Source organism: Berghia stephanieae, chromosome 7 (assembly GCF_034508935.2).
Source record: "Berghia stephanieae isolate SIO BIC M18660-M18661 chromosome 7, UCSD_Bste_1.3, whole genome shotgun sequence".
In the NCBI taxonomy this organism is placed as follows: Eukaryota; Metazoa; Mollusca; class Gastropoda; order Nudibranchia; family Aeolidiidae; genus Berghia; species Berghia stephanieae.
In genome coordinates, this window is record NC_088366.1 from 66,012,388 (window position 1) to 66,035,374 (window position 22,987).

The 22,987-nt window shown below is 37.6% G+C and overlaps 1 protein-coding gene across 1 annotated transcript; it reads right to left on the reverse strand.

Annotated features, from left to right (window-relative positions):
• On the reverse strand, positions 1-22,634 carry LOC144977674 (protein unc-93 homolog A-like). The gene is made up of 11 exons (XM_078923112.1): positions 22,586-22,634; positions 21,955-22,088; positions 20,806-21,092; positions 17,406-17,564; positions 16,548-16,718; positions 14,426-14,580; positions 10,652-10,891; positions 9,690-9,825; positions 8,526-8,657; positions 6,827-7,065; positions 1-120 (listed from the first exon to the last, which is right to left on the reverse strand). Exons 2-11 carry the CDS (start codon positions 21,996-21,998, stop codon positions 97-99), a joined length of 1,587 nt encoding a protein of 528 aa, XP_078779238.1. The 5' UTR covers positions 21,999-22,088; positions 22,586-22,634; the 3' UTR covers positions 1-96.
• Positions 22,635-22,987: the final 353 nt, after the last annotated feature.

Consider the following 22,987-nt stretch of genomic DNA (forward strand, 5'->3'; position numbering starts at 1 on the left):
ACAAAGAAAAACATCGACACCTTAGAAAACATCCAAAGAAAAACAGCAAGACGCATCACAAACACATTCGATCCTTTCTCAAGTGCGTCTGAAATATCACAACGGATTGGCCTTGAACCTCTGGAAAAGAGAAGAAAGATAGATAAACTTAAATTGTTCCACAAGATCTACTACAAAAATTCGTGCCTTAAACTTCCAAACGACATCAAAGATATCGGCACAAGAAATACGAGGGGACACACAGCAAGAGTAACCATCCCAACATCAAAAACAGACGCCCACATGTATTCGTTTTTCCCTTCCACTGCCCGACTATGGAATAGCCTCCCAGCTGAAGTGGCTGAAAACGGTTGCCAACATTCCTTCACGCGATTGCGAGAGTTCACAACGTGACTTTTTAATCTATTTTTTTTTTTAAAATTAGTATTATGTGCAGAGTTTTAGCAAGTTTAAAATGTAAATCACTGTGGAGTGATCCTCGACAATATTGGAGGTTTCCACAAGACGAAGAAGAAGAAGAAGAAGAAGAAGAAGAAGAAGAAGAAGAAGAAGAAGAAGAAGAAGAAGAAGAAGAAGAAGAAGAAGAAGAAGATCCCTTGCATTAAAAAAAAATATATATATATAAAATAAAATTCCCTTTATTCGTCCCCAAGGGGAAATTTGTCTTTAGGGTCTATTCCAAGGGAAGTCTGGAATAACCCTGGCGTCAGCCGCAATGCAGCGCTGCAAAGTGAGCTAGGGCTAGGTGACTTGCTCATGGCCACACCGAGCAGCGGCGGGTGACCGAACTCGTTACCTTTTGGGTACGAAGCAAAGACCGTACCGCTGAGCCACGCTGCCCCTTAAAATTATTGCATCGCCTCAAGTGCCAGCAGGCCCAGAGGGGATTGAGTGAGTGGTGTTTTGATTCCAGACTCCCAGCATGTTGGAATGAATTGTAGATCCACAATTTTATTGAATACTTCTAATAGGAACATTTTTACTTGCACTGGGGCATAGAAAATGAATTTGTTTAAGATGCAATCTTGTCCAGCTGCCCTCTCATGTTTGAGTTCTTTAATAGAAGTTTCTAACTCAACAAAATTAATTGGAGCACATAGTGTGTCAATAGAAACGTCAACAAGAAATGAAGTGAGTAGGAAAGTGCCAGAAAACAACAGAATGAAAACTCCGCGGCGGCGATCGGGAGCTCGAACCCACGACCTTACTGAACTTGAGCTTTGAACTTTTTTATATAGCGCAATATCCACTAAACGTGCTCAAAGCGCTTTACAAGGGGTCCCTGGCCAACAGCAACACGTAACATTTAGAACAGGACATGACGCCTGTTAGGCGATATTACAAATTTTTGTGTGGACAAAGACAACGCTGGCCAGGTACTCGTTTTACACATGAGTACGGTAAAGAGCCTTCTCCAAGGACTCAACTATGCGCCAAACGCGAGGCTTGAACCCACGACCTTCCGATCCGAAAGCGAGTGTCATACCACTAGACCACATAGCCGCACTGGTACGACAACTCCGCCTGGCCAGGGAGATCGTGACTCTACCGTATGAGCTATCCGCACCCCAATAAAGTCGCTTCAAACCTTAGTCTAACTAGAGCCTCTCCCCCGACTCCTTGAGGTCACGGGTTCAACACACACAAACGCCTCGAAGTTAGTTGACTCGCATTTAAGAAGAAGTAGAAGAAATTTAAAACAAAGACTTCATTTCAATGTTTTTATTCATATTTTAATCTGTCGTCTACTCATTCTCATCTCACTGAATCAGAAAATATCAATTTTCTAATCAAATCACAGCCTTAAAATGGAAATACCAAATATTAACATACAAAAACGACACAGTGTGTCCACAAAGACTGAGTCCAACGGGGATTTAGCTATTTCATTTTTTTTTAATTGGTTCATTTATGCTATTGTCTATACTACCATGAACTGGAAAAACCCATATTTAAAAATTTGGCCAGAAACTCGTCCTTCAAATATCGATCGATTTAAATGACCCTTACTTACTTACTTATCCGAACCAGCGACCACCTGAGCTCTAGCCTTCGGTCTTGTGGCATGACGTAGAAGTTAGACATTCTTTTGTAGTTGTTCCAGGTGACTATAAAGTGTGTTACTGATGCTTGGATTTGGTGGGAGGAGTGTGCATCTCGGGTCTTCAAGAGGTTGACAAAATGACCCTCATCTTGGCAACTCTCAAACCTGGGACTTCGCGAAGTGATTATAGTGATATCTGACCGATTGCTGATATAGTTGGTTCTCACAAACAAATAATTGATGATGTGATATTCCATTCAATGTTGCCTTTTTGTATTCTGACATTTTCTTAGGTGTGAAAATAAGGTGTTATAACATTCGATTCTTACATTCTTGCTTTTTGGAATTCCGGACTTGTTGCCAACCACTGCACGAGCTTGCGAGTACGCGTTGGGAACAAAGTTCGAATTCCAAAACGCAAGAGTATAAGAAATATTTTATTCTACCCCTAAATCCATTCTGATTTCGTAATCTCTGAGTAAAAGACATTTTCAAAAATATTTAAATGATGGTTCTTTTTTCAAAAATCAAATATTGGTGAAATTTGACGTTTGATAATCTGACGTCACAAATTATTATTGTAAACTTGATATCATTACGCGTTACTATTTAGGGAGAGGGGTGGGATAATAAGGATTCTTAGCCGAAATGGGTAAATTATTGACCTCGAGAAAGACACCGTAGAATCATTGGATTTTCGGGTCTCGGGTCAAAACAATTCCCGGTATTGTATCGGTCACAATCAATTAGTGATGAACATTCTGCTTTAAAAAATAATTCCGTTTTGAGGGGTCTGTTTTAGATCAAGTATCCAGATTTCCAAACTGTAAAGAAATTGAAACTGAACTATTTTGGCCATACGACTCGCCACGAATCATTAGAAAAGCACATTCTGCAGACAAGGGTAGACGGCAAGAGAGGAAGAGGTAGACCAACAAGAAGCTGGGAACAAGATATATGTGAATGGCTGGGAATGACAACAACTCAAGAAAGTAGACTGGCGGAAAACCGTAATCTGTTTCGCAAGAAAGTTCGGGAAGCAACGTCCTACGCAGGACCACTTGACTAGATGATGATCCAGATTTCATGCAAATCTAAATATAGCGATTGTCTTATTTACTTTTGTCTAAACCGACGTGCACTTATTTGCAGGTCTGATAACCCAATTCCTCATGGGCTCATTGTTGTAACGGAAATCTAAAAAAAAATGACGCAAATATTGTCCTTTACAACAATGATAAACTGGGCCCATAAGTGGGTTCGGATGTCAGACCTTAAAATACGTGCACGTTGGAGCAAACCATTCAATGCAATCCAATTCAACATTTCTTTATTGTCGGAAATTTTCTGTATATTTCTCAGAGTACATAGGAGAAATAGGAAATAAGAAATAAAGAAATTTATCAAATCTCGGATTCATTCATAATATCATTCATAATAATAGTATTCATATTCAATCATTAATAAATCATCCATATCTTCATTAATCATAAATAATTAATTTATTAAAAACTCGTTATACCCGTAATTATTTAAATGCTACACAATTGTTAAACACGCATTACATTAAATGCTTCATAAATATCTAACTGAACAACATGGGTGATTCCCGTTGACATCAGACATCTTGTTTGATGGATTATATCTATATATTCCTTCATGGAATGCCTTGGCGACGGTATCTTATGGTGTCGTTGCGTAAGGGCGTTAATAATCTAATTAATTAATTAATTAATTAATTATTATTATTATTATTATTATTATTATTAATTATTATTATTATTATTATTATTATTATTATTATTATTATTATCATTATTATCATTATTATCATTATTATTATTGTTATTATTATTATCATCATCATCATCATCATCATCATCATCATCAACATCATCATCATCATCATCATCATCATCATCATCATCATCATCATTATCATCATTATTATTATTATTATTATTATTATTATTATTATTATTATTATTGTTATTATTTGATATAGCGCCGTTTTTTTGGTATCACACAAGTTCATTCATTCGACTACAGTAGAATCACCACAACAGCCACACTCACATAGCTTGTTCAAAGTTCACAGAGAATCACGAAATGCAGAATTATTAACCAATCAGATTTTACCAGTCACATCCCTCTGTCAACAACAAAATGACTTATTCAGTTTATATAACGTTCATTATAACCCATAATAATCAATTCATGGTCCCGTCCTACATGTTAAATGTTGTTGTTGACCAGGGACTCCTTGTAAAGCGCTTTGAGCACATTTAGTGGATATTGCGGTATATAAAGCTCAATTTTAAAATTTGTTTTTTAAAGCTCAATTCTACATAATAAAAATAAAAAACAAAAACAGGTATGTGCGGCTATGGTGTCTCGTGGTATGACACTCGCTTTCGGATAGGAAGGTCCTGGGTTCAAGCCTGGCTCGGCGCATAGTTCAGTCCTTGGAAAAGACTCTTTACTTACATTCTCTCACCGTACTCAGGTGTAAAATAAGTACCTGGTTGTTAACAGCGCTGTTTCTGTCGGAAAAAAATGTAATATCGCCTAACATGCGTCATGTCTCGTTCAATATGTTACGTGTTGCTGTTGGTCAGCGACCCCATGTAAAGCGCTTTGAGCACGTTTAGTGGATATTGCCTATATAAATGCTCAATCTATTTTTTTTGGTTTAAATACCAACATGTACTTTTTTGCAGGTCTGATAACCCAAATAACGGGTATAAGATCTAGAGGAAGGAGCACAAGAAATAGCAGAGAGAAAAAACCCAGAAGAAATAAACCATCCCAAAAATTCAGTCTGTCCCAACTGGGGATGCAGAACAATATTTTGGGATTTTTTTTGAGATGGAAGTTTGTAAAGACTGATTGCCTAAATAAGCTCAGAAGACACCAGCAAAGCATTATCTTTCAACTAAGAACACAACACATACCGCTCAACAACCATTTAAGCAAAATTACAAAAGACACATCCCCTTCCTGCCCCCTATGTCAACACCCCAATGAAACAGTAACACACCACTTGCTTGAATGTCAACCTCTTGAAGACCTGAGATGCACATTCCTCCCACCAAATACAAGCATCAGTAACAAACTTTATAGTCACCTGGAACAACTACAAAAGACGTCTAACGTCTACGTCATGGCACAAGACCGAAGGGCTAGAGCTCAGGTGGTCGCTGGTTCGGATAAGTAAGTAAGTTGAGATTGAGGTTAAGAAGAGAATCCAGACAGGTTGGCTGGAATAATTGGAGGAAGGTCACTGGAGTTATGTGTGACAAACGAATTTCCACAAAGCAGAGGGGGAAATATATAGATCTGTTGTAAGACCAGAAAAGTTGTGTGGAAAAGAGACAGCAGCTACGACAAAGAAACAAGATAAAGAAGTTCTGTGGCAGAAATGAGGATGTTGAGATGGTCACTTGGCTTGACAAGAAAAGATAAATTGAGAAATGAACGAATTCGAAGGTTGACGGAAGTGAAGAATATATCGATAAAGATGAGAGAAGATAGATTGAAATGGTTCGGATATGTAAAGAGACGAGAGAGGGAGTACGTGGGAAGGAAAGTATTGGACTTACAAATCGCGGGAAAGAGGGAAAAGGGACGCCCAAAAACTAGATGGTTGGATAGGGTAAAGGACGATATGAAAGAACTGGGCCGGAAGGAAGATGATGTTATGAACCGAGATGCATGGAGATGTGGCAGTAATTATGGCAACTGTAAAATGCTGGATTTGCTGAAAGAAGAAGAAGAAGAAGAAGAAGAAGAAGAAGAAGAAGAAGAAGAAGAAGAAGAAGAAGAAGAAGGAGAAGAAGAAGAAGGAGAAGAAGAAGAAGAAGAATGGAGAAGAAGTAATGGAGAATAAGTGATAAATTAAGGAGCAGGAATGGGTATAAGATAAAGATGAATCAGAGAAAAAAAAACCCCACAAGATATAAACAATCCCAAATATTCAGTCTGTCCGTAGCCATCGTTAACTTATAGCCTGACACTGACCAACAATTGAAGTCAAAAGACAAGTCTTGGCCAAAAAAGAATACAAATCGTGAGTTGTATTAAAAAGTTCAACCAATGGGATCACTTGTTTCCTTGAGCTCTACTAACGACAACTCACTAGACGCTGCACAAAGCTAAGAAATGACGTCAAACTGTAAGTCCTAGCGGGTTTTTGTGTCAGGCTATAGATAGTATGCGCTTGACTAAGAAGCTCATAACATTGCCATCCGGAAGTATAACGGACCAACACACAAAACTGTGTGTATCCAAGAATGTTTATAGTCAGGTTAATACAGTTCAGTGAGCATTACTCATAAACGCGGATGGCAGAAAACAATAACATAGACCTGAGTGACGTCATCTTTGAACTATCTAAATGTTAACGATGACTACGGTCTGTCTCAACTGGGGGGATGCAGACTAATATTTTGGAATTTTTTTCTTGTATGTTTTTATCTCTCTCTGTTTTGTCTGACACTGTTTCATCTTTATCTTATAACTGGAGTTCTTCCATCTTAATTTATCACTTATTCTCCATTACAACAATATCAAATCAAGCCCATAATCAGACTGACCTTCAGCAACACGTGACACGTTGAACGAGACACGACGCCTGAGAATGTGAGTAAAGAGCCTTTTCCAAGGGCTCAACTATGCGCCGAGTGAGGCTCTAACCCAGGATTTTTCGATATGTGTCATGCCACAAGACCACATAACCGCACGCATTGACTGTAAATTCCATCATTCTTTACTGTTTATAACCTTATCCGTCGTATTTTGGGGAGATTCCGCATTGCGTCTTTTGTTTCGTCTGAACGTGACCTCAGCAGCACCGTATCCCATCATCCCTAGACACAGCAGAGCCATACAGATGTACAATTTGACATCCGTACACAGAGCGCTGTTGTACGCGTACGATACGGCGAATCCTACAGCCTCCCATAGTCTGAAGTTGGAAAAAGCTGCTTCGCTGTTTTCTGTGAAAAATTCCCCGTATAAAGCTGTGGAAAAAGAAGTATAAAATCAAAATTAATTAAGATCAAAGTAAATATTTGAACATCTCGGATTAAGGCTATGTGGTCTTTTGGTATGACACTCCGCTTTCGGATCGGAAGGTCATGGTTTCGAGCCTCGCTCGGCGCATAGTTGAATCCTTGGAAAAGGCCCTTTACTCACATTCTCTCACCGTACTCGGAAGCGATGACGAGAGACGCATGCGCACAACCAACATGACGTTCTCTCTCTCATAACTTTTCCGCCGGTGACGTCACAGACTATGGGTGACGTCCAATCAAGGGTTGCTACTCTTCCTCTAACCTCATTCCCTATAGGATTGCAGGATTCAAAACAAGTTCCAAGCACTGGCACGGTATTGGGAGCACCGCATGTGAAAGGAGCTCGGAAATCGAAACTTACGAATGTAAGAATTCTTTTATCGACATCTCGAGCTTTTTTGAGCTTTTACATAGCGCAATATCCACTAAATGTGAATAAAGCGCTTTACAAGAGGTCCCTGACCAACAGCAACACGTAACATCCCTACAAGTAACTGTATATTATTAGTTTAAAAAATATTAATCCCCCTCCCGTTTTTTTTTCTCCCCAACGAAATTGGCAGTTTTCCTTTTAGGATTATCAGCGTGGTCAAGATTTATATTTTTCTTTTAAAAAGCTGGTTGGATGAAGTGCTGATATGAAAATGTATTGCATGCTGAGTTATCATTTAAAAACAATGATAATAAGTTTTGACCATTGAAAGAAGAAGAAGATATAAGATAAGCAGGTCTTCTCATACCTACAAGGGTATCAGGCGTACCGATAGCCCAGTTGATAGAGCACACGCTTCACACGCAAAGGGACCGAGATCAATCCCAGGTGAAGTCGAGAATTTTTTTTCTGACCCCCCCCCCCTTCCACCCAGCAGTGATTGGGTTGCTTGGTCTGTTAGATCTAGCGGAAAGTATTTTGTAATAGACTAGCGTCCAATCCAAAGGGGTAGTAAGCAATAATTGATATAGTCCGTTTCACGCTATAGAAACCGGGAAAAACTCCGGCTACAAATAAATTTCAACCTATTTTTTGTGACTGGACAAAGCCAAATATGCGAAAGGGCGTAATAGGAATCAACAGTCGTGACGTCACGACCCTCGTAATGACGCACAGTAACTTAGTAACTGGTTCTAAACTATCAGTACAATGGTGGACGCCCTTATGAAATACTTCTCCGACGAGCAGAAAAGTAGAAAAAACATTATAAATCTGATCATGTTTTGACTTTTTATACATTCTGATCACAAGACATATGAAAAGTTCTAGCCAGCTTGAAGAATAAAAAAGTTCAGATTTTCTTTGTTTAGAACCAAGCTGCTGGTTGCTGGGCTGACGTGACATCAGACTGTTGAATCCAATTGTGAGGCTATGTGGTCTAGAGATATGACACTGTGAGATACAGATTACTTACAATTCAGCTGTGTAGCTATGACTGTAGTGCCGACACCCCAAAGACCAGCGTACACGTAGAATAGGATAACGTCATCTTTACTGGGCACCCACAACAGGAGCACAATCTGGAGACCTCCATGGACCAGGAACACTGACGTGGACGAGAGAACAGAAAATATAAGATAAGACAAGTCGGCTCGTGGCTCGTGGGTTCGAATCCCAAATCGCTGAAAAGTTTTAATCTCTTTTGTATTCTGGCACTTTTCTACTCACATCATTTCTTGTTATTATCAGCATAAAAACATGAGCTTTAATATAGCGCAATATCCACTAAGCGTGCTCAAATCGCTGTACAAAGGGTCCCTGGCCAACAGCAACACTTAACATGTATGACGTGACATGACGCATGAAAAGCGATAATACATTTTTTTTCGGACATAGACAACGCTGTTAATGACCAGGTACTCATTTTACACCTGAGTACGATGAGAGAATATGAGTAAAGAGACTTTTCCAAGGACTCAACTATGCGCAGAGCGAGGCTCCAACCCAGGACCTTCTTGTAAAGCGCTACGGGCACTTTTAGTGGATGTTGCACTATATAAAAACTCGAGTTTTATGACGTCTCAATTAATGAGAAAATTTATGTAAAACTGCTCTATGTTTTTTTCAATGGTTTGAAATCGAAGCTGTTGTAATTGGCGAGCAGAAATCTACTGTTTTGACTTAGAATCAAACCATGAAAAGAAACATTTGACTTATAATTCGTCGTTTATTACAAAATGTATGTATGAAACCTCTCTCGCGATATTTGACAGGGATTGACATGAAAAAAAACTCTAATCATAGCAGTAAATTTTAGGTAAAGTAAATAAAACTTACAAAATCAAACATTTTTGTGCAGATTAAACGACCACATTTATTTTACCTAAAACACACAAGGCCTAAAATTCAATTGATATTAGATATAACTTAGAATACAAATTAATTTTTTAGTTCCTTCTTTGCCCCTAAATGATACAAGCTTTAGAAGGTGAGTTACATAAGCATAAAAGAAAAAAAACACACACACAAAAAAAAACAGACAAACAAAAAAAACCACAAACAAACATGCAAACAACTCCCCCCTTCCAAAAAACAAAAAACAAAACAAAGACAAAAGAAAACCTCCAAAAAAACTTACATAACACGAAGAATGGGATGCGTCCAAAATACTTCACGAGATTTCCAAAGACCACAGAACACAGAGCGCTCACGACTCCATAACAGATCATGACGTAGCCAAGATTCCATATACCCAGGGAACAGCTGATGTACGCCTGGGGCGGGGGGCGAGTAGGACAAAAAGCAAAATGTATTGAACGTAATCATTTTCCTCTAGAGATGTTTTTTTTTCCACATGAGACAAATTAACCCTGAGGTCAAGTCCTAAAGAAATTTTAATTCTGAATGGATTTGTTGATGAAAAAAATCCCCACTCCCGTCTTCATCAAAATATTACACTAAAAATAATTAACACAGACCTTAGTTGAGGTGAGTGGTTTATTGCTTTTTTTCAGAGGGTGGAAGGAAACTTTCTACAGCTCTTTTTTGATATTTTGTTTTGCACAATGTGGTTTAAAATGCTTTATTCACTCCCTGGGAAGGCTGCACGAAATCCAATTTTTATTTCATGAAGCACTCATTTCTTGTGAGACGTCGTCTTTACATTGAAACTCTCACAATGTTCTTAACCCTCTTAAAAATGCATAACGTTGATTATAATATGCATTTTTTGTACAGAAATATTTAAATTAAATTTTTTATTTGGAGCGCTTGGCTTGTAGTTGGTTTGTTTACAAATAACTTCTCCACCATTGAGGCCAATCAAGTGACGCTAATCTTCCTCTAATCTTATTCCCTATTGGGGTGTTAATACTAATTCGTTTCCTCTAAAATATACATATTAATTTTCTTCCTGTGGATACAATCCACGGATATTATACAGTACTCACCGAATTCTAGCACGCTCTGCAATACGGCATGCAGGAGTTGGGTACCGTATTTTATCATTATCATCGCTCATATTCAAGCACGCTTTATGGCTTCTCCTTAGAGCGTTCTAGATTCCAGCGAATACTCTATCCCCTTTGTGACCTAGATTACCTGTGTGAATTCACCCCCTAAGAAAGCTTTCTCCATCCCCCCGTAGATGGTAATGGCCACCAACATCATCTGTATAGGAGATTTGTAAAGGTGTCTGATGGTGGCCAGTAACAGCTTGGGGTTGAGTTTCTTGTTTTCCTCTGTGTCCTCGTTGTCCAGGGTGATCGGGTCCATCAAAATGGCGACGATCAACATGGCTATGATGGAACATCCCACGTAGATGCCCAGAGCTGTGTACACCTGAAATTTAAATAAAAAATAATTTTCATTAGGGTGCGTATTGTCTCATTGCGGAGTCCCTCAACTGAGAGGGTGCAAGAATAGCCCAACGCCAAGCCAGCGTGTCATAAAAGGCGACTAATGGTGTGTGACTCCCCCTTTTTGAGTCACCTGGTCCTCCAGGTTGGGGGTTGTTGAAGGGTTAACATCCCTTCCGTAAAACTCAAACCGTTAAAGAAACGCAGACGGACAGATCAAATCCTTTTTTTTTAGCTTGGGCGACCGAAGAGATTCGGCAATGACAGAATTTATGAAGGACAACAGACAAAGCCGAAAGGGAGAAGAATTAAAGAAGCTGATATACAGAGAAGTGATAAGACATGCAACGGGATCAAAAAAAGTTAGGTCAGGATAAAAAAAAAAGATTGAGCTTTATATAGCGCAATATCCACTTAATGTGCTCAAAGCGCTTTACAAGGGGTCCCTGGTCAACAGCAACATTTAACATGTAGGACGGGACATGACGCCTGTTAGGCGATATTACAATTTTTCGGACAAAGACAACGCTGTTAACGGCCAGGTACTCATTTTACACCTGAGTACGGTGAGAGAATGTGAGTAAAGAGTCTTTTCCAAGGACTCAACTATGCGCCGAGCGCGAGGCTCGAACCCAGGACCTTCCGATCCGAAAGCGAGTGTCATACCTCAAGACCACATAGCCGCATAGTCCAGGATAGAGAAGGATGGAAACTGTTTGTCTGTGGCCTATACCTTTACCCAGGGTGTAAAAGGCAACGATGATGATGATGATGATGATGATGATGATGATGATGATGGTGATGATGATGATGATGATGATGATGATGGTGATGATGGTGATGATGATGATGATGATGATGATGATGATGATGGTGGTGGTGGTGATGATGATGATGATGTTTGTTATTTACGAAAGAATTTCGATAGTTGGGTTGACAGACGACATTTCTATCAGATTAATATTTATTGAAGAAGGTAAGTATTTGGGGTGGGGGGGGGGGGGGGGCAGGAGCCCCGATAGCTCAGTTGGTAGAGCACTCGCTTCACACGCAAAGGGATCAAGATCGATCCCGGATGTAGTCGAGCTTTTTCTGACCCCCCCCCCTTCCCCTTTGTCCACCCAGCAATGGTAGCTGTGTCTGTTAGATTTGGTGGAAAGTACTTTGCGGTAGACTTGCGTCCTATATAAAGGATAGCAAGCAATTGCTATTGTCTGTTTCACGCTGTAGAAACCCGGATAAACTCCGGCCTAATGGGCCCAATGGCTCAGAGGGACTACTTACTTTAAGTATTTTGAATATAGTTGTAAAGAAATAACGTTATGTTGTTTGTTTGTTTGTTTGTTTGTTGCTTTAGGTCTCTTCCAACACAATTGAGGTTATATGAGAGACCGCTGAAACAAAAAAAAACAAGCAATCTAACACTAACAAAAATAGTACAAATGTAAATCAAAATCATAACCTAAAGATATCATAAGCTAAATTATAAATAACCAAGAACAAACAGGCAGAAGATTTACAGAAAAAAAAAATATCCCCTGTCAAAAATACAATCACAAACCAAAGAAGCAGGATAGGCTAGTAAAGAGAAGAAGAAACGACATCACTATCGGATCGTACACCCATGCGAACATCATAGGTATATGATTCAAGGGTGATGCTCCCATCCAACCACCCGCTAACGTTATGGGTAGCACATTTTTACAGTTTTCCCATAATGAATGAATATGACTGCGCAGTCTCTATGGACGCTTGCCGTGAATGTGTGCGTCACTTCGAGTTTGTCAGTCTGTTTCTATTATCCAGTTAGTAATCTGCCTCCACAAATCTCTGTCTAGTGCAAGTGTTCTTAGCGTTAGAATGCCATCATGTGTGTTAAGGTGATGAGGCAGTTGGATGTTTCCTTGTGTTGTTGAAATCATTTCTTTGGTTGTTTTTTCTCAATGCATTTAACTATAAAAAACTGCATTATTATTATTATTATTATTATTATTATTATTATTATTATTATTATTATTATTATTATTATTATTATTATTATTATTATTATTATTATTATTATTATTATTATTATTATTATTATTATTATTATTATATTATTATTATTATTATTATTATTATTAATGCATTTGATATTTTTTGAGATCTTGATTCAATGTTACTGGAAGTGAAGTTGTTGTATGACCTCTGTATATATAATATATATAATATATATAATATAATATAATATAATATAATATAATATAATATAATATAATATAATATAATATAATATAATATAATATAATATAATATAATATAATATAATATAATATAATATAATATAATATAATATAATATAATACATTGTATTTGTTGAGTGCTCTATCATACCATGAAGAAACCTCAAATCGCTTTACAGCTGCATTAACTTTGCTTTTCATAATTTTTAACTGATTATATTATTTATTGTCTAAAAAAATAATTTTTTAAAATGTTTAGCTTTTATATAGGGCAATATCCGCTAAACGTGCTCAAAGCGCTTTGTTACAAGGGGTCTCTGGCCAACAGCAACACTTAACATTTGGACGAGACATGATGCCTGCGAGGAGATATTACAATATTTTCCGACAGACACAATAGAATCCACAAATAGAGGCCAGATGAGCTTTACAATAATTTTTTTTTTGGTATCACACATGTTCATTCATTTTACTACAAAAATCACTACAACAGTCACTTTTAATGTTTGTTTGTTGTTTTTAAGGGCTTAGGGCGCTTGAAACACATTAAGGTCATATCAGCGCCAGTAAAAAGGAAGAAAATGGGATAGTAAAAAGTTCTAGAATTACAATTAGAACACTCAAGAAAAAGCAAGATAAAGGGGAATTGGTTCAAATAGGAAACAGATGTAGATTCCAAGAGCACACGATCAAAGTACTTTGTTTGAGATCACCTAAAATTCTCACCCAGTCACAAGCATAGGTCTCTACTAAGAAGAACACACTCAAATGTTTAATTCCCTTTATTCATCCCCAAGGGGAAATTTGTCTTTAGGGTCTATTCAAAGGGAAGACTGGAATAACCCAGGCGTCAGCCGCAGAGCAGCGCCGCAAAGTGAGCTAGGGCGAGGTGACTTGCTCAAGACCACACAACGCAGCGGCGGGTGATTGAACTCGGTACCTTTCGGGTAGGAAGCAAAGACCGTACTGCTGAGCCACGCTGCCCCACGCTGTTTACAAATCATCTATCATAGTATACAAAACATAATACAATGCATAACAGAGAGATGATTCATGGGAAAAAAAAACATCTCCCAAAACTCACTATATATTTATTGACTGTTTCACTCTCAGGGCCAGGACGAAACTAATTCCAAGACAAAGACAGAAAGCACGTTGGAAAACATATATAAGGGGATAGAAGACACAGTAAGTGCCTCCCTTCCCACTAAGGGAGGTCAGGAACCCCACCCAGTAAATGGTGGTTATAATCCCTTAAAAAAAATTTCAAATTCCAGGAAGGCCGAGCTGCTTACTTTATCTTTGTCCTGTTCAAAATTCGCCGAGGCATTTCCACCGCCACCGCCACAGAACTGTGCTCCACAAACAGGGTTGTCCACGGATGTTGCATTCTCGTGGTTTGGCGTGGGTTTGAACACCAAGGATGAGACTAGGTTGCCCCAGACAGAACCTGGCATGATAATGATAATAATAATAATAATAATAATAATAATAATAATAATAATAATAATAATAATAATATAATAATAATAATAATAATAAAATAATAATAATAATAATAATAATAATAATAATAATAATAATAATAATAATAATAATAATAATAATAATAATAATAATAATAATAATAATAATATAATAATAATAATAATATAATAATATAATAATAAATAATAATAATAATAATAATAATAAATAATAATAATAATAATAATAATAATAATAATATATAATAATATAATAATATAATAATAATAATAATAATAAAATAATAATAATATAATAAATAATAATAATAAATAATAATAATAATAATAATAATAATAATAATAATAATAATAATAATAATAATAATAACAATAATAATAACAACGAGCATTTAACAATATGGGTTATCAGACCTGCAAATAAGTACACGTCGGGTAATACAAAACATTTGGCATTGTTTAATTTTATTTCCTCGCCTTCTTAAACTTAGTGTAGATATCATTCTTTGTACACTATTAACGATATGAAATAAGTATGTAAGAAACAGTACCAGATAAAGGAAGAAAGAAAAATACAAGAAAATAAAACACCCCCCCCCCAAAAAAAAAAAAAAAAAAACAAAAAAAAAACCAAACAAATCAGTCTTCCTCGACTGGGTATCGAACCGCAGACCTCCTGATTACCGGTTGGACGTGCTACTATTACACCACAGAGGTTCCCGATAACGGACATGATCTATATTAACTTTCCATCATGTGCTCGAGGTCATTGGTCACATTGGAATATGTGCTCAAAATGACCCACTTAGTGAAAAGTGTTCACAGCTTTTTAAATATCTAACATCACGATTGGTCATTTGATTCAGCTTGACACATGGGTATGTTTATAACATTTGTAAACAAAGCAGTGCGTTTACATTTGTTAAGAAATATCCAATCGTTGGACAGCAACAAATCATGTGATCGATGACTTGGTTGGACGAAAACATGAATATAGATCGCTCTCATTGGGACAATATACAATTCTTACACTCTTGCTTATTGGAATTCCAGACGTGTTCCCAACCACTGCACAAGCTTTCGACTATACGCGTTGGGAACAAATTTCGAATTAAAAAACAAAAGAGTGTAAGAAATAATTTATTCTACCCCTCAATCGATTCCTATTTCGTCATCTTTGAATACAAGACATATTCAAAAACATTTAAATGATACTTCTTTTTAAAGAATCTGATTTTTAGTGAAATTTGACGTTTGATAATCTGACGTCACAAAATATAATTGTAAACATGATATCACTACGCGTTGCTATTTAGGGAGACTAGCTTGTGTACATGTGGATGGCCAGAGCAGACGATGGAGCATATCCTTAGAGAATGCCAGGATGGGCCAGCTGCACTGACCATGACCTGAGAGTCTGCTCCACAGGTGCTGTGGAGTGGGTTCAGTGTTGGAGCGGCAAGCTATGATGATGATGATGATGATGATGATGATGATGATGATGATGATGATGGTGATGTGCGGCTATGTGGTCTAGTGGTATGACACTCGCTTTCCGATCGGAAGGTCCTGGGTTCGAGCCTCGCGCTCGGCGCATAGTTAGCCCTTGGAAAAGGCTCTTTACTCACCTTCTCTCACCGAACTCAGGTGTAAAATGAGTACCTGGCCGTTAAACAGCTTTGTCTTTGTCCGAAAAATTGTAATTTCGCCTAACAAGCGTCGTGTCCCGTCCTGAATTTTAAATGTTGCTGTTGATCAGGGACCCTTTGTAAAGCGCTTTGAGCACATTTAGTCGATTTTGCGCTATATAAAGCTCAATGATTTAGGGAGAGAGATGGCATAATGTTAATTCCTATATCCTTCACAAGAGTACAATATTATTTCTTGTTAATGTAAATTCAGTATCAAGATCTTTTCACGTTTTACTCACACGATTGGGTGAAAAGCCAAAAGATGCCGAAGAATCTATGAATAACGATTTCTTTATCCTGGTTAGTTAATTTGGCATACCACACCCCAATCTGGGTAAGATAAGTAAACATTGCCGTCCACAACGGTGATGCTGATATGCCGACGAAAATGGCGGCAGTGAACATGGTAGCTGAAAAAATATAGAGTGAGAATGTGTTAATTTCTTTTTTAACAACAAACCCCCCCCCCAAAAAAAAACAAAAAAACAAAAACAAAAACAAACAAAACAACAACGGTGGCCTGGGTCGGACATTGAAACCAGCTACGAACCAGTAGATTCTTGACCAATCAAAACATGAAATTTGTGACAAACCTTCACACGTGCTCGGACAAACATAGTTGGTTGTTTATAAACAATAAGGTGAATGATATAGACCTCTCTCTGATCATTGTTATTGCTTTAATACCGCCAAATATGTGGCTAGTTATCAGACGATTTTCTTGATCACATTATATAAACATTTAAGTTTACACGTTATCCCGAGTCCTTACGAATAGATTGGTCATTAATCATTAAATCTAATTTAACCACCGCCCGATAACGCCGTTTTATGCCGAGCAAAGCGATGTTATTTACTATAGATAGTATGCGCTTGGCTAAGAAGCTCATAACATTGCCATCCGGAAGTACAACGGACCAACACACAAAACTGTGTGTATCCATGAACGTTTATAGTCGGGTTAATACAGTTCAGTGAGCATTGCTCATAAACGCGGATGGCAAAAAACAATAACAAAGACCTGAGTTACGTCATCTTCGAACTATCTATAGAATTAAGGTCTATTTTTCTAATGCGAACACGAACTACTTACTTACCTTGAATGGCGTAGAAATTTGCTCCTATATACAAGATGTAGCCAATCATTGACATGGCCAACGTCACTTTACAACCCAGTTTGGCTATCAGGAATTTTGGCAGGAAACAGGAGAAGATAATACTGGCGTAGATTAGAGACAAACTGATGGACCCGATGCCTTAGGATGGAAAAAGATGGAGTCCATGAAATATAATATACGTGAAATGGAGCTGTGCTTTTCAACTATATATATTTTTTTTAAAAATAGCATACGCTTTCAACTTTTACTTTTAAGCTTGTACACCCGATAGCTCAAGGGGTCTGGATAGCTCAGCAGGTAGAGCACTCGCTTCACACGTAGAGGGACCAAGATCGATCCCGGGTACAGTCCAGATTTCTCTGAACACCCCCCCCCCTCCCCCTCGTCCACCCAGCAGTTAATGGGTAGCCGAGGCTGTTCGGTTTGGGGGAAAATACTTTGCGATAGACTAGCGTCCTATCATAAGGATAGCAAGCAATTGCTATTTTCCGTTAACCACTACAGAAACCGGGATAAGCTCTGGCTCCATGGGCCCAATGGCTCTGAAGGACTTATATAAATATATATATATATATATAATATATATATATATATATATATATATATATATATTATATATACAGATAGTATGCGCTTGGCTAAGAAGCTCATAACATTGCCATCCGGAAATATAACGGACCACTACACAAAACTGTGTGTATCCAAGAACGTTTATAGTCAGGTTAATACAGTTCAGTGAGCATTACTCATAAACGCGGATGGCAAAAAAAAAAAAAAAAAAAAAAAAAAAAAAAAAAAAAAAAAATAACAAAGACCTGAGTGACGTCAACTTCGAACTATCTATATAATTATATTGTACAAATCAGTCTTCACAATACTGAAAAATTGCACCTATCTCAATGGCAAAATATACATTGTGAGGTGCATTGTGGTGAATCTATTACAAAGTATATAGGGAATGACATTAGCGGAAGAGTAGCGTCCCTTGATTGGACGTCACCCATAGTCTGTGACATCACCGGCGGAAAAGTTATTAGAGAGAGAACGTCATGTTGGTTGTGCGCATGCGTCTCTCGTCCTCGCGAGGTGACGTCACAGACTATGGGTGACGTCCAATCAAGGGACGCTACTCTTCCGCTAATCTCATTCCCTATTATATTACGTTGCATTTGGAGTGTGATGCTTCCGATACGAACGCGAGTGTCATACCACAAGACTACATAGCCCCACAATTCCAGTCTTCCCTTGGAATAGAGCCTAAAGACAAATCTAAATGAGCCGTTTTATATAGCGCAATATCCACTAAATGTGCTCAAAGCGCTTTATAAGGGGTCCCTGGCCAACCCGATGCCTTAGGATGGAAAAAAGATGGAGTCCATGGAAATATAATATACGTGTGAAATGGAGTGTGCTTTTCAACTATAGTTTTTTTTTTAAAAATAGCATACGCTTTTTCAACTTTTACTTTTAAGCTTGTACACCGAATGCTCAAGGGGTCTGGATAGCTCAGCAGTAGAGCACTCGCTTCACACGTAGAGGACCAAGATCGATCCGGGTACAGTCCAGATTTCTGATGAACACCCCCCTCCCCTCGTCCACCAGCAGTTATGGTAGCGAGGCTGTTACGGTTTGGATGGGAAAGTACTTTGCGATATGACTAGCGTCCTATCATAAGGAAGCAAGCAATTGCTATTTTCCGTAACCACTACAGAAACGGATAAGCTTCTGGCTCCATGGGCCCAATGGCTCTGAAGGACTTATATAAATAATATATATATATATATATAATTATATATATATATATATATATATATATATATACAGATAGTATGCGCTTGGCTAAGAAGCTCATAACATTGCCATCCGGAAATATAACGGACCACTACAAAAAACTGTGTGTATCCAAGAACGTTTATAGTCAGGTTAATACAGTTCAGTGAGCATTACTCATAAACGCGGATGGATGGCAAAAAAAAAAAAAAAAAAAAAAAAAAAAAAAAAAAAAAATAACAAAGACCTGAGTGACGTCAACTTCGAACTATCTATATAATTATATTGTACAAATCAGTCTTCACAATACTGAAAAATTGCACCTATCTCAATGGCAAAATATACATTGTGAGGTGCATTGTGGTGAATCTATTACAAAGTATATAGGGAATGACATTAGCGGAAGAGTAGCGTCCCTTGATTGGACGTCACCATAGTCTGTGACATCACCGGCGGAAAAGTTATTAGAGAGAGAACGTCATGTTGGTTGTGCGCATGCGTCTCTCGTCCTCGCGAGGTGACGTCACAGACTATGGGTGACGTCCAATCAAGGGGCGCTACTCTTCCGCTAATCTCATTCCCTATTATATTACGTTGCATTTGGAGTGTGATGCTTCCGATACGAACGCGAGTGTCATACCACAAGACTACATAGCCCCACAATTCCAGTCTTCCCTTGGAATAGAGCCTAAAGACAAATCTAAATGAGCCGTTTTATATAGCGCAATATCCACTAAATGTGCTCAAAGCGCTTTATAAGGGGTCCCTGGCCAACAGCAACACAGAACATGTAGGACGAGACATGACGCCTGTTAGGCGATATTAATTTTTTTTTTCGGACAGAGACAGCACTGTAAACAGCCAGGTACTCATTTTACACATGAGTACGGTGTGAGAATGTGAGTAAAGAGTCTTTTCCAAGGTCTCAACCATACGCCGAGCGAGGCTCGAACCCAGGACCTTCTGATCTGAAGCGAATGTCATACCACAATACCATATAGGCGCACAATTTAAATGATTATTTTCCCCTATTGGATGAATAAAGGAATTTTTACAATTTAAAATTGAAAAAAAAATTATTTTAATTTGAAATGGCATTAACGTACTGAGATATAATTTTCATTGGATTAAGCCGACGTGCACTTATTTGCAGGTCTGATAACCCAATTTATTTTTGGTTCGTTCTTGTAATGGATATCTCCAGAATTCTAGAAATGACACAAAATATTGTCCATTACATAAAAGTTAAACTAGGCCCAAAAGGATGTTCGGATGTCAGACCTGAATATATGTACATGTTGGATTTAAAAATAACAAAAAAACTTGAGCTTTTATATAGCGCAATATCCACTAAACGTGCTCAAAGCGCTTTACAAGGGGTCCCTGGCCAACAGCAACAAATAACATGTAGGACAATACATGACGCCTGTCAGGCGATATTACAAATTTTTGGGACAGAGACAACGGTGTTAACGGCCAGGTACTCATTTTATACCTGAGTACGGTGAGAGAATGTGAGTAAAGAGCCTTCTCCAAGGACTCAACTATGCGCCGAGCGAGGCTCGAACCCAGGACCTTCCGATCCGAAAGCGAGTGTCATTTAGCCTACCCTTTTCTCTGTGTAGACTAGTCTGAAGAACCGAGATGCCCCCGAAGGCCGTGAATAGAAAGACGAAGGAAATACACCCGACAAAGAGGTTCTTCAGAATGGTCCTCTTGGAGAAAGGAATTTCTTGTTTTTCCGGTTGTGGACTCCCGCTCTTAGGGTCTGAACTCTCGGACTCCACCAAGCTGGTGGTCGGGGTGGTAGCGGCGGTGGTGGTGTCTCCATATGATGTGGCATTTGGTTCAAGTGTGATGTCCTGTTTGTCATCGGCGTTGTCAATCAGAGTTGATCTGTCAGACAAAGAAAAAGAAAATAAAAAATAAATTTTAAAAAAAGAAAAGAAAGTTTATTGAAGGTTCATCATTGCGACGTGGGGGGCAGCGTGGCTCAGCGGTACGGTCTTTGCTTCGTATCCGAAAGATACAGAGTTCGATCACCTAGGCTGCGCTGTGTGGCCTTGAGCAAGTTACCTCGCCCGTTTACAATTTGGGCGATATATATTATATATATATATATATATATATATATATATATATATATATATATTATATATATATATATATAAGGGTATAAGATAAAAACCACGAAATATAAGTGCTCGGCTTTAATGCCAAAGGAGTGGCAAATAAATATACATGTAGAATTATAGTTTACTTCTCTTCTACAGTACTGTAAGTAACTATAATTATATATATATATATATATATATATATATATATATATATATATATATATATATATATATATACTAAAAATAGCAACTAGTTCAAATCTAGCCCAATTATCAAAAACCGCAACAAAACTTAATTTATATAGAGAAATATCCACATAGAGTGCTCAAATCGCTTTACAAGAGGTCCCAAGCCACAGCAACACTTATCTTAACGCCTGTTGGGCGATATTGAATTTCTTTCCCCGACAGGGACAACGCTGTAATCTGCCAGATACTCATTTTTCACCTGATTACGAGAATGAGAGAATGTGTGAGTAAAGCGCTTTTTCCACAGAGTCAACGATACGCCGCGCAGAGCTTGGACTCGAACCCTGGAATCTCCAAGTCCGAAAGCGAGTGTCATACCACAAGACCACATAGCCACACATAATCTAGAAATTGTTATATTATTTAATAATGATATATAAAACATTTCATACCGTTCAGTTTTTACTTTGTCTTTCCGGCGTACTCCAAAAGGCATGATGTAACCATTATAGAATAACACCCCCCCGTGTCAATGACTACACATTACATAATGTGTAACACACGGTTAATCTATTACAACACACTTCTAACAAATTAAATATTCAAATTAAGAAACCGGGAACAAGTCAGTGTGTATGAAAGGTGCCAGACAAACCAAGATAGAAAAATACAGGAAATAAACAAACCCAAAAATCAGTCTACCTTGATTGGGGATCGAACCTCAGACCTTCTGATCCCCAGTCGAGGTAGACTGAGTTTTTTGGGATGATAAATAGCAATAGTGATAAAAATGATGATGGTGATAATAATAGTAATGATCATAGTAATAATAATAATAATAATAATAATAATAATAATAATAATAATAATAATGATAATAATAATAATAATAATAATAATAATAATAATAATGAATAATAATGATAATAATAATAATAATAATAATATAATAATAATAATAATAATAATAATAATAATAATAATAATAATAATAATAATAATAATAATAATAATAATAATAATAATAATAACAACAACAACAACAATAAATAAGAATAAGAGTATTCCAAGTATTTTTATCACATTGACACTGATAATTATAACGCTATCGTCCATCCATCCACCACTAGCGCTCACCAACAACACGTCACGCAATCAACAGTGAGCATAAACCTGGAAATAAATTGACAAAATACACACATGTACATCAATTGAATGTCAATGTGTCAGCCAATGATTATCGTGGGATAAAGCACCGTAATCCCGATAGGGAAATGATAATGAATGAACAATGCGATTCGTTCACCCGATGTTGTCAATGATGCACACACGCGTGTGTAGCGTATGGAAGGCAATGAATATAATGGTATACAACACACGTACAGAAAAAGATAACTTTTTAGTTGATCTTTTTTTTTTTTTAGATAGAACGAAGTTGACGTCATTCAGGTGTTTGTAATTGTTGTTTTAATTTTTTTTTTTGTT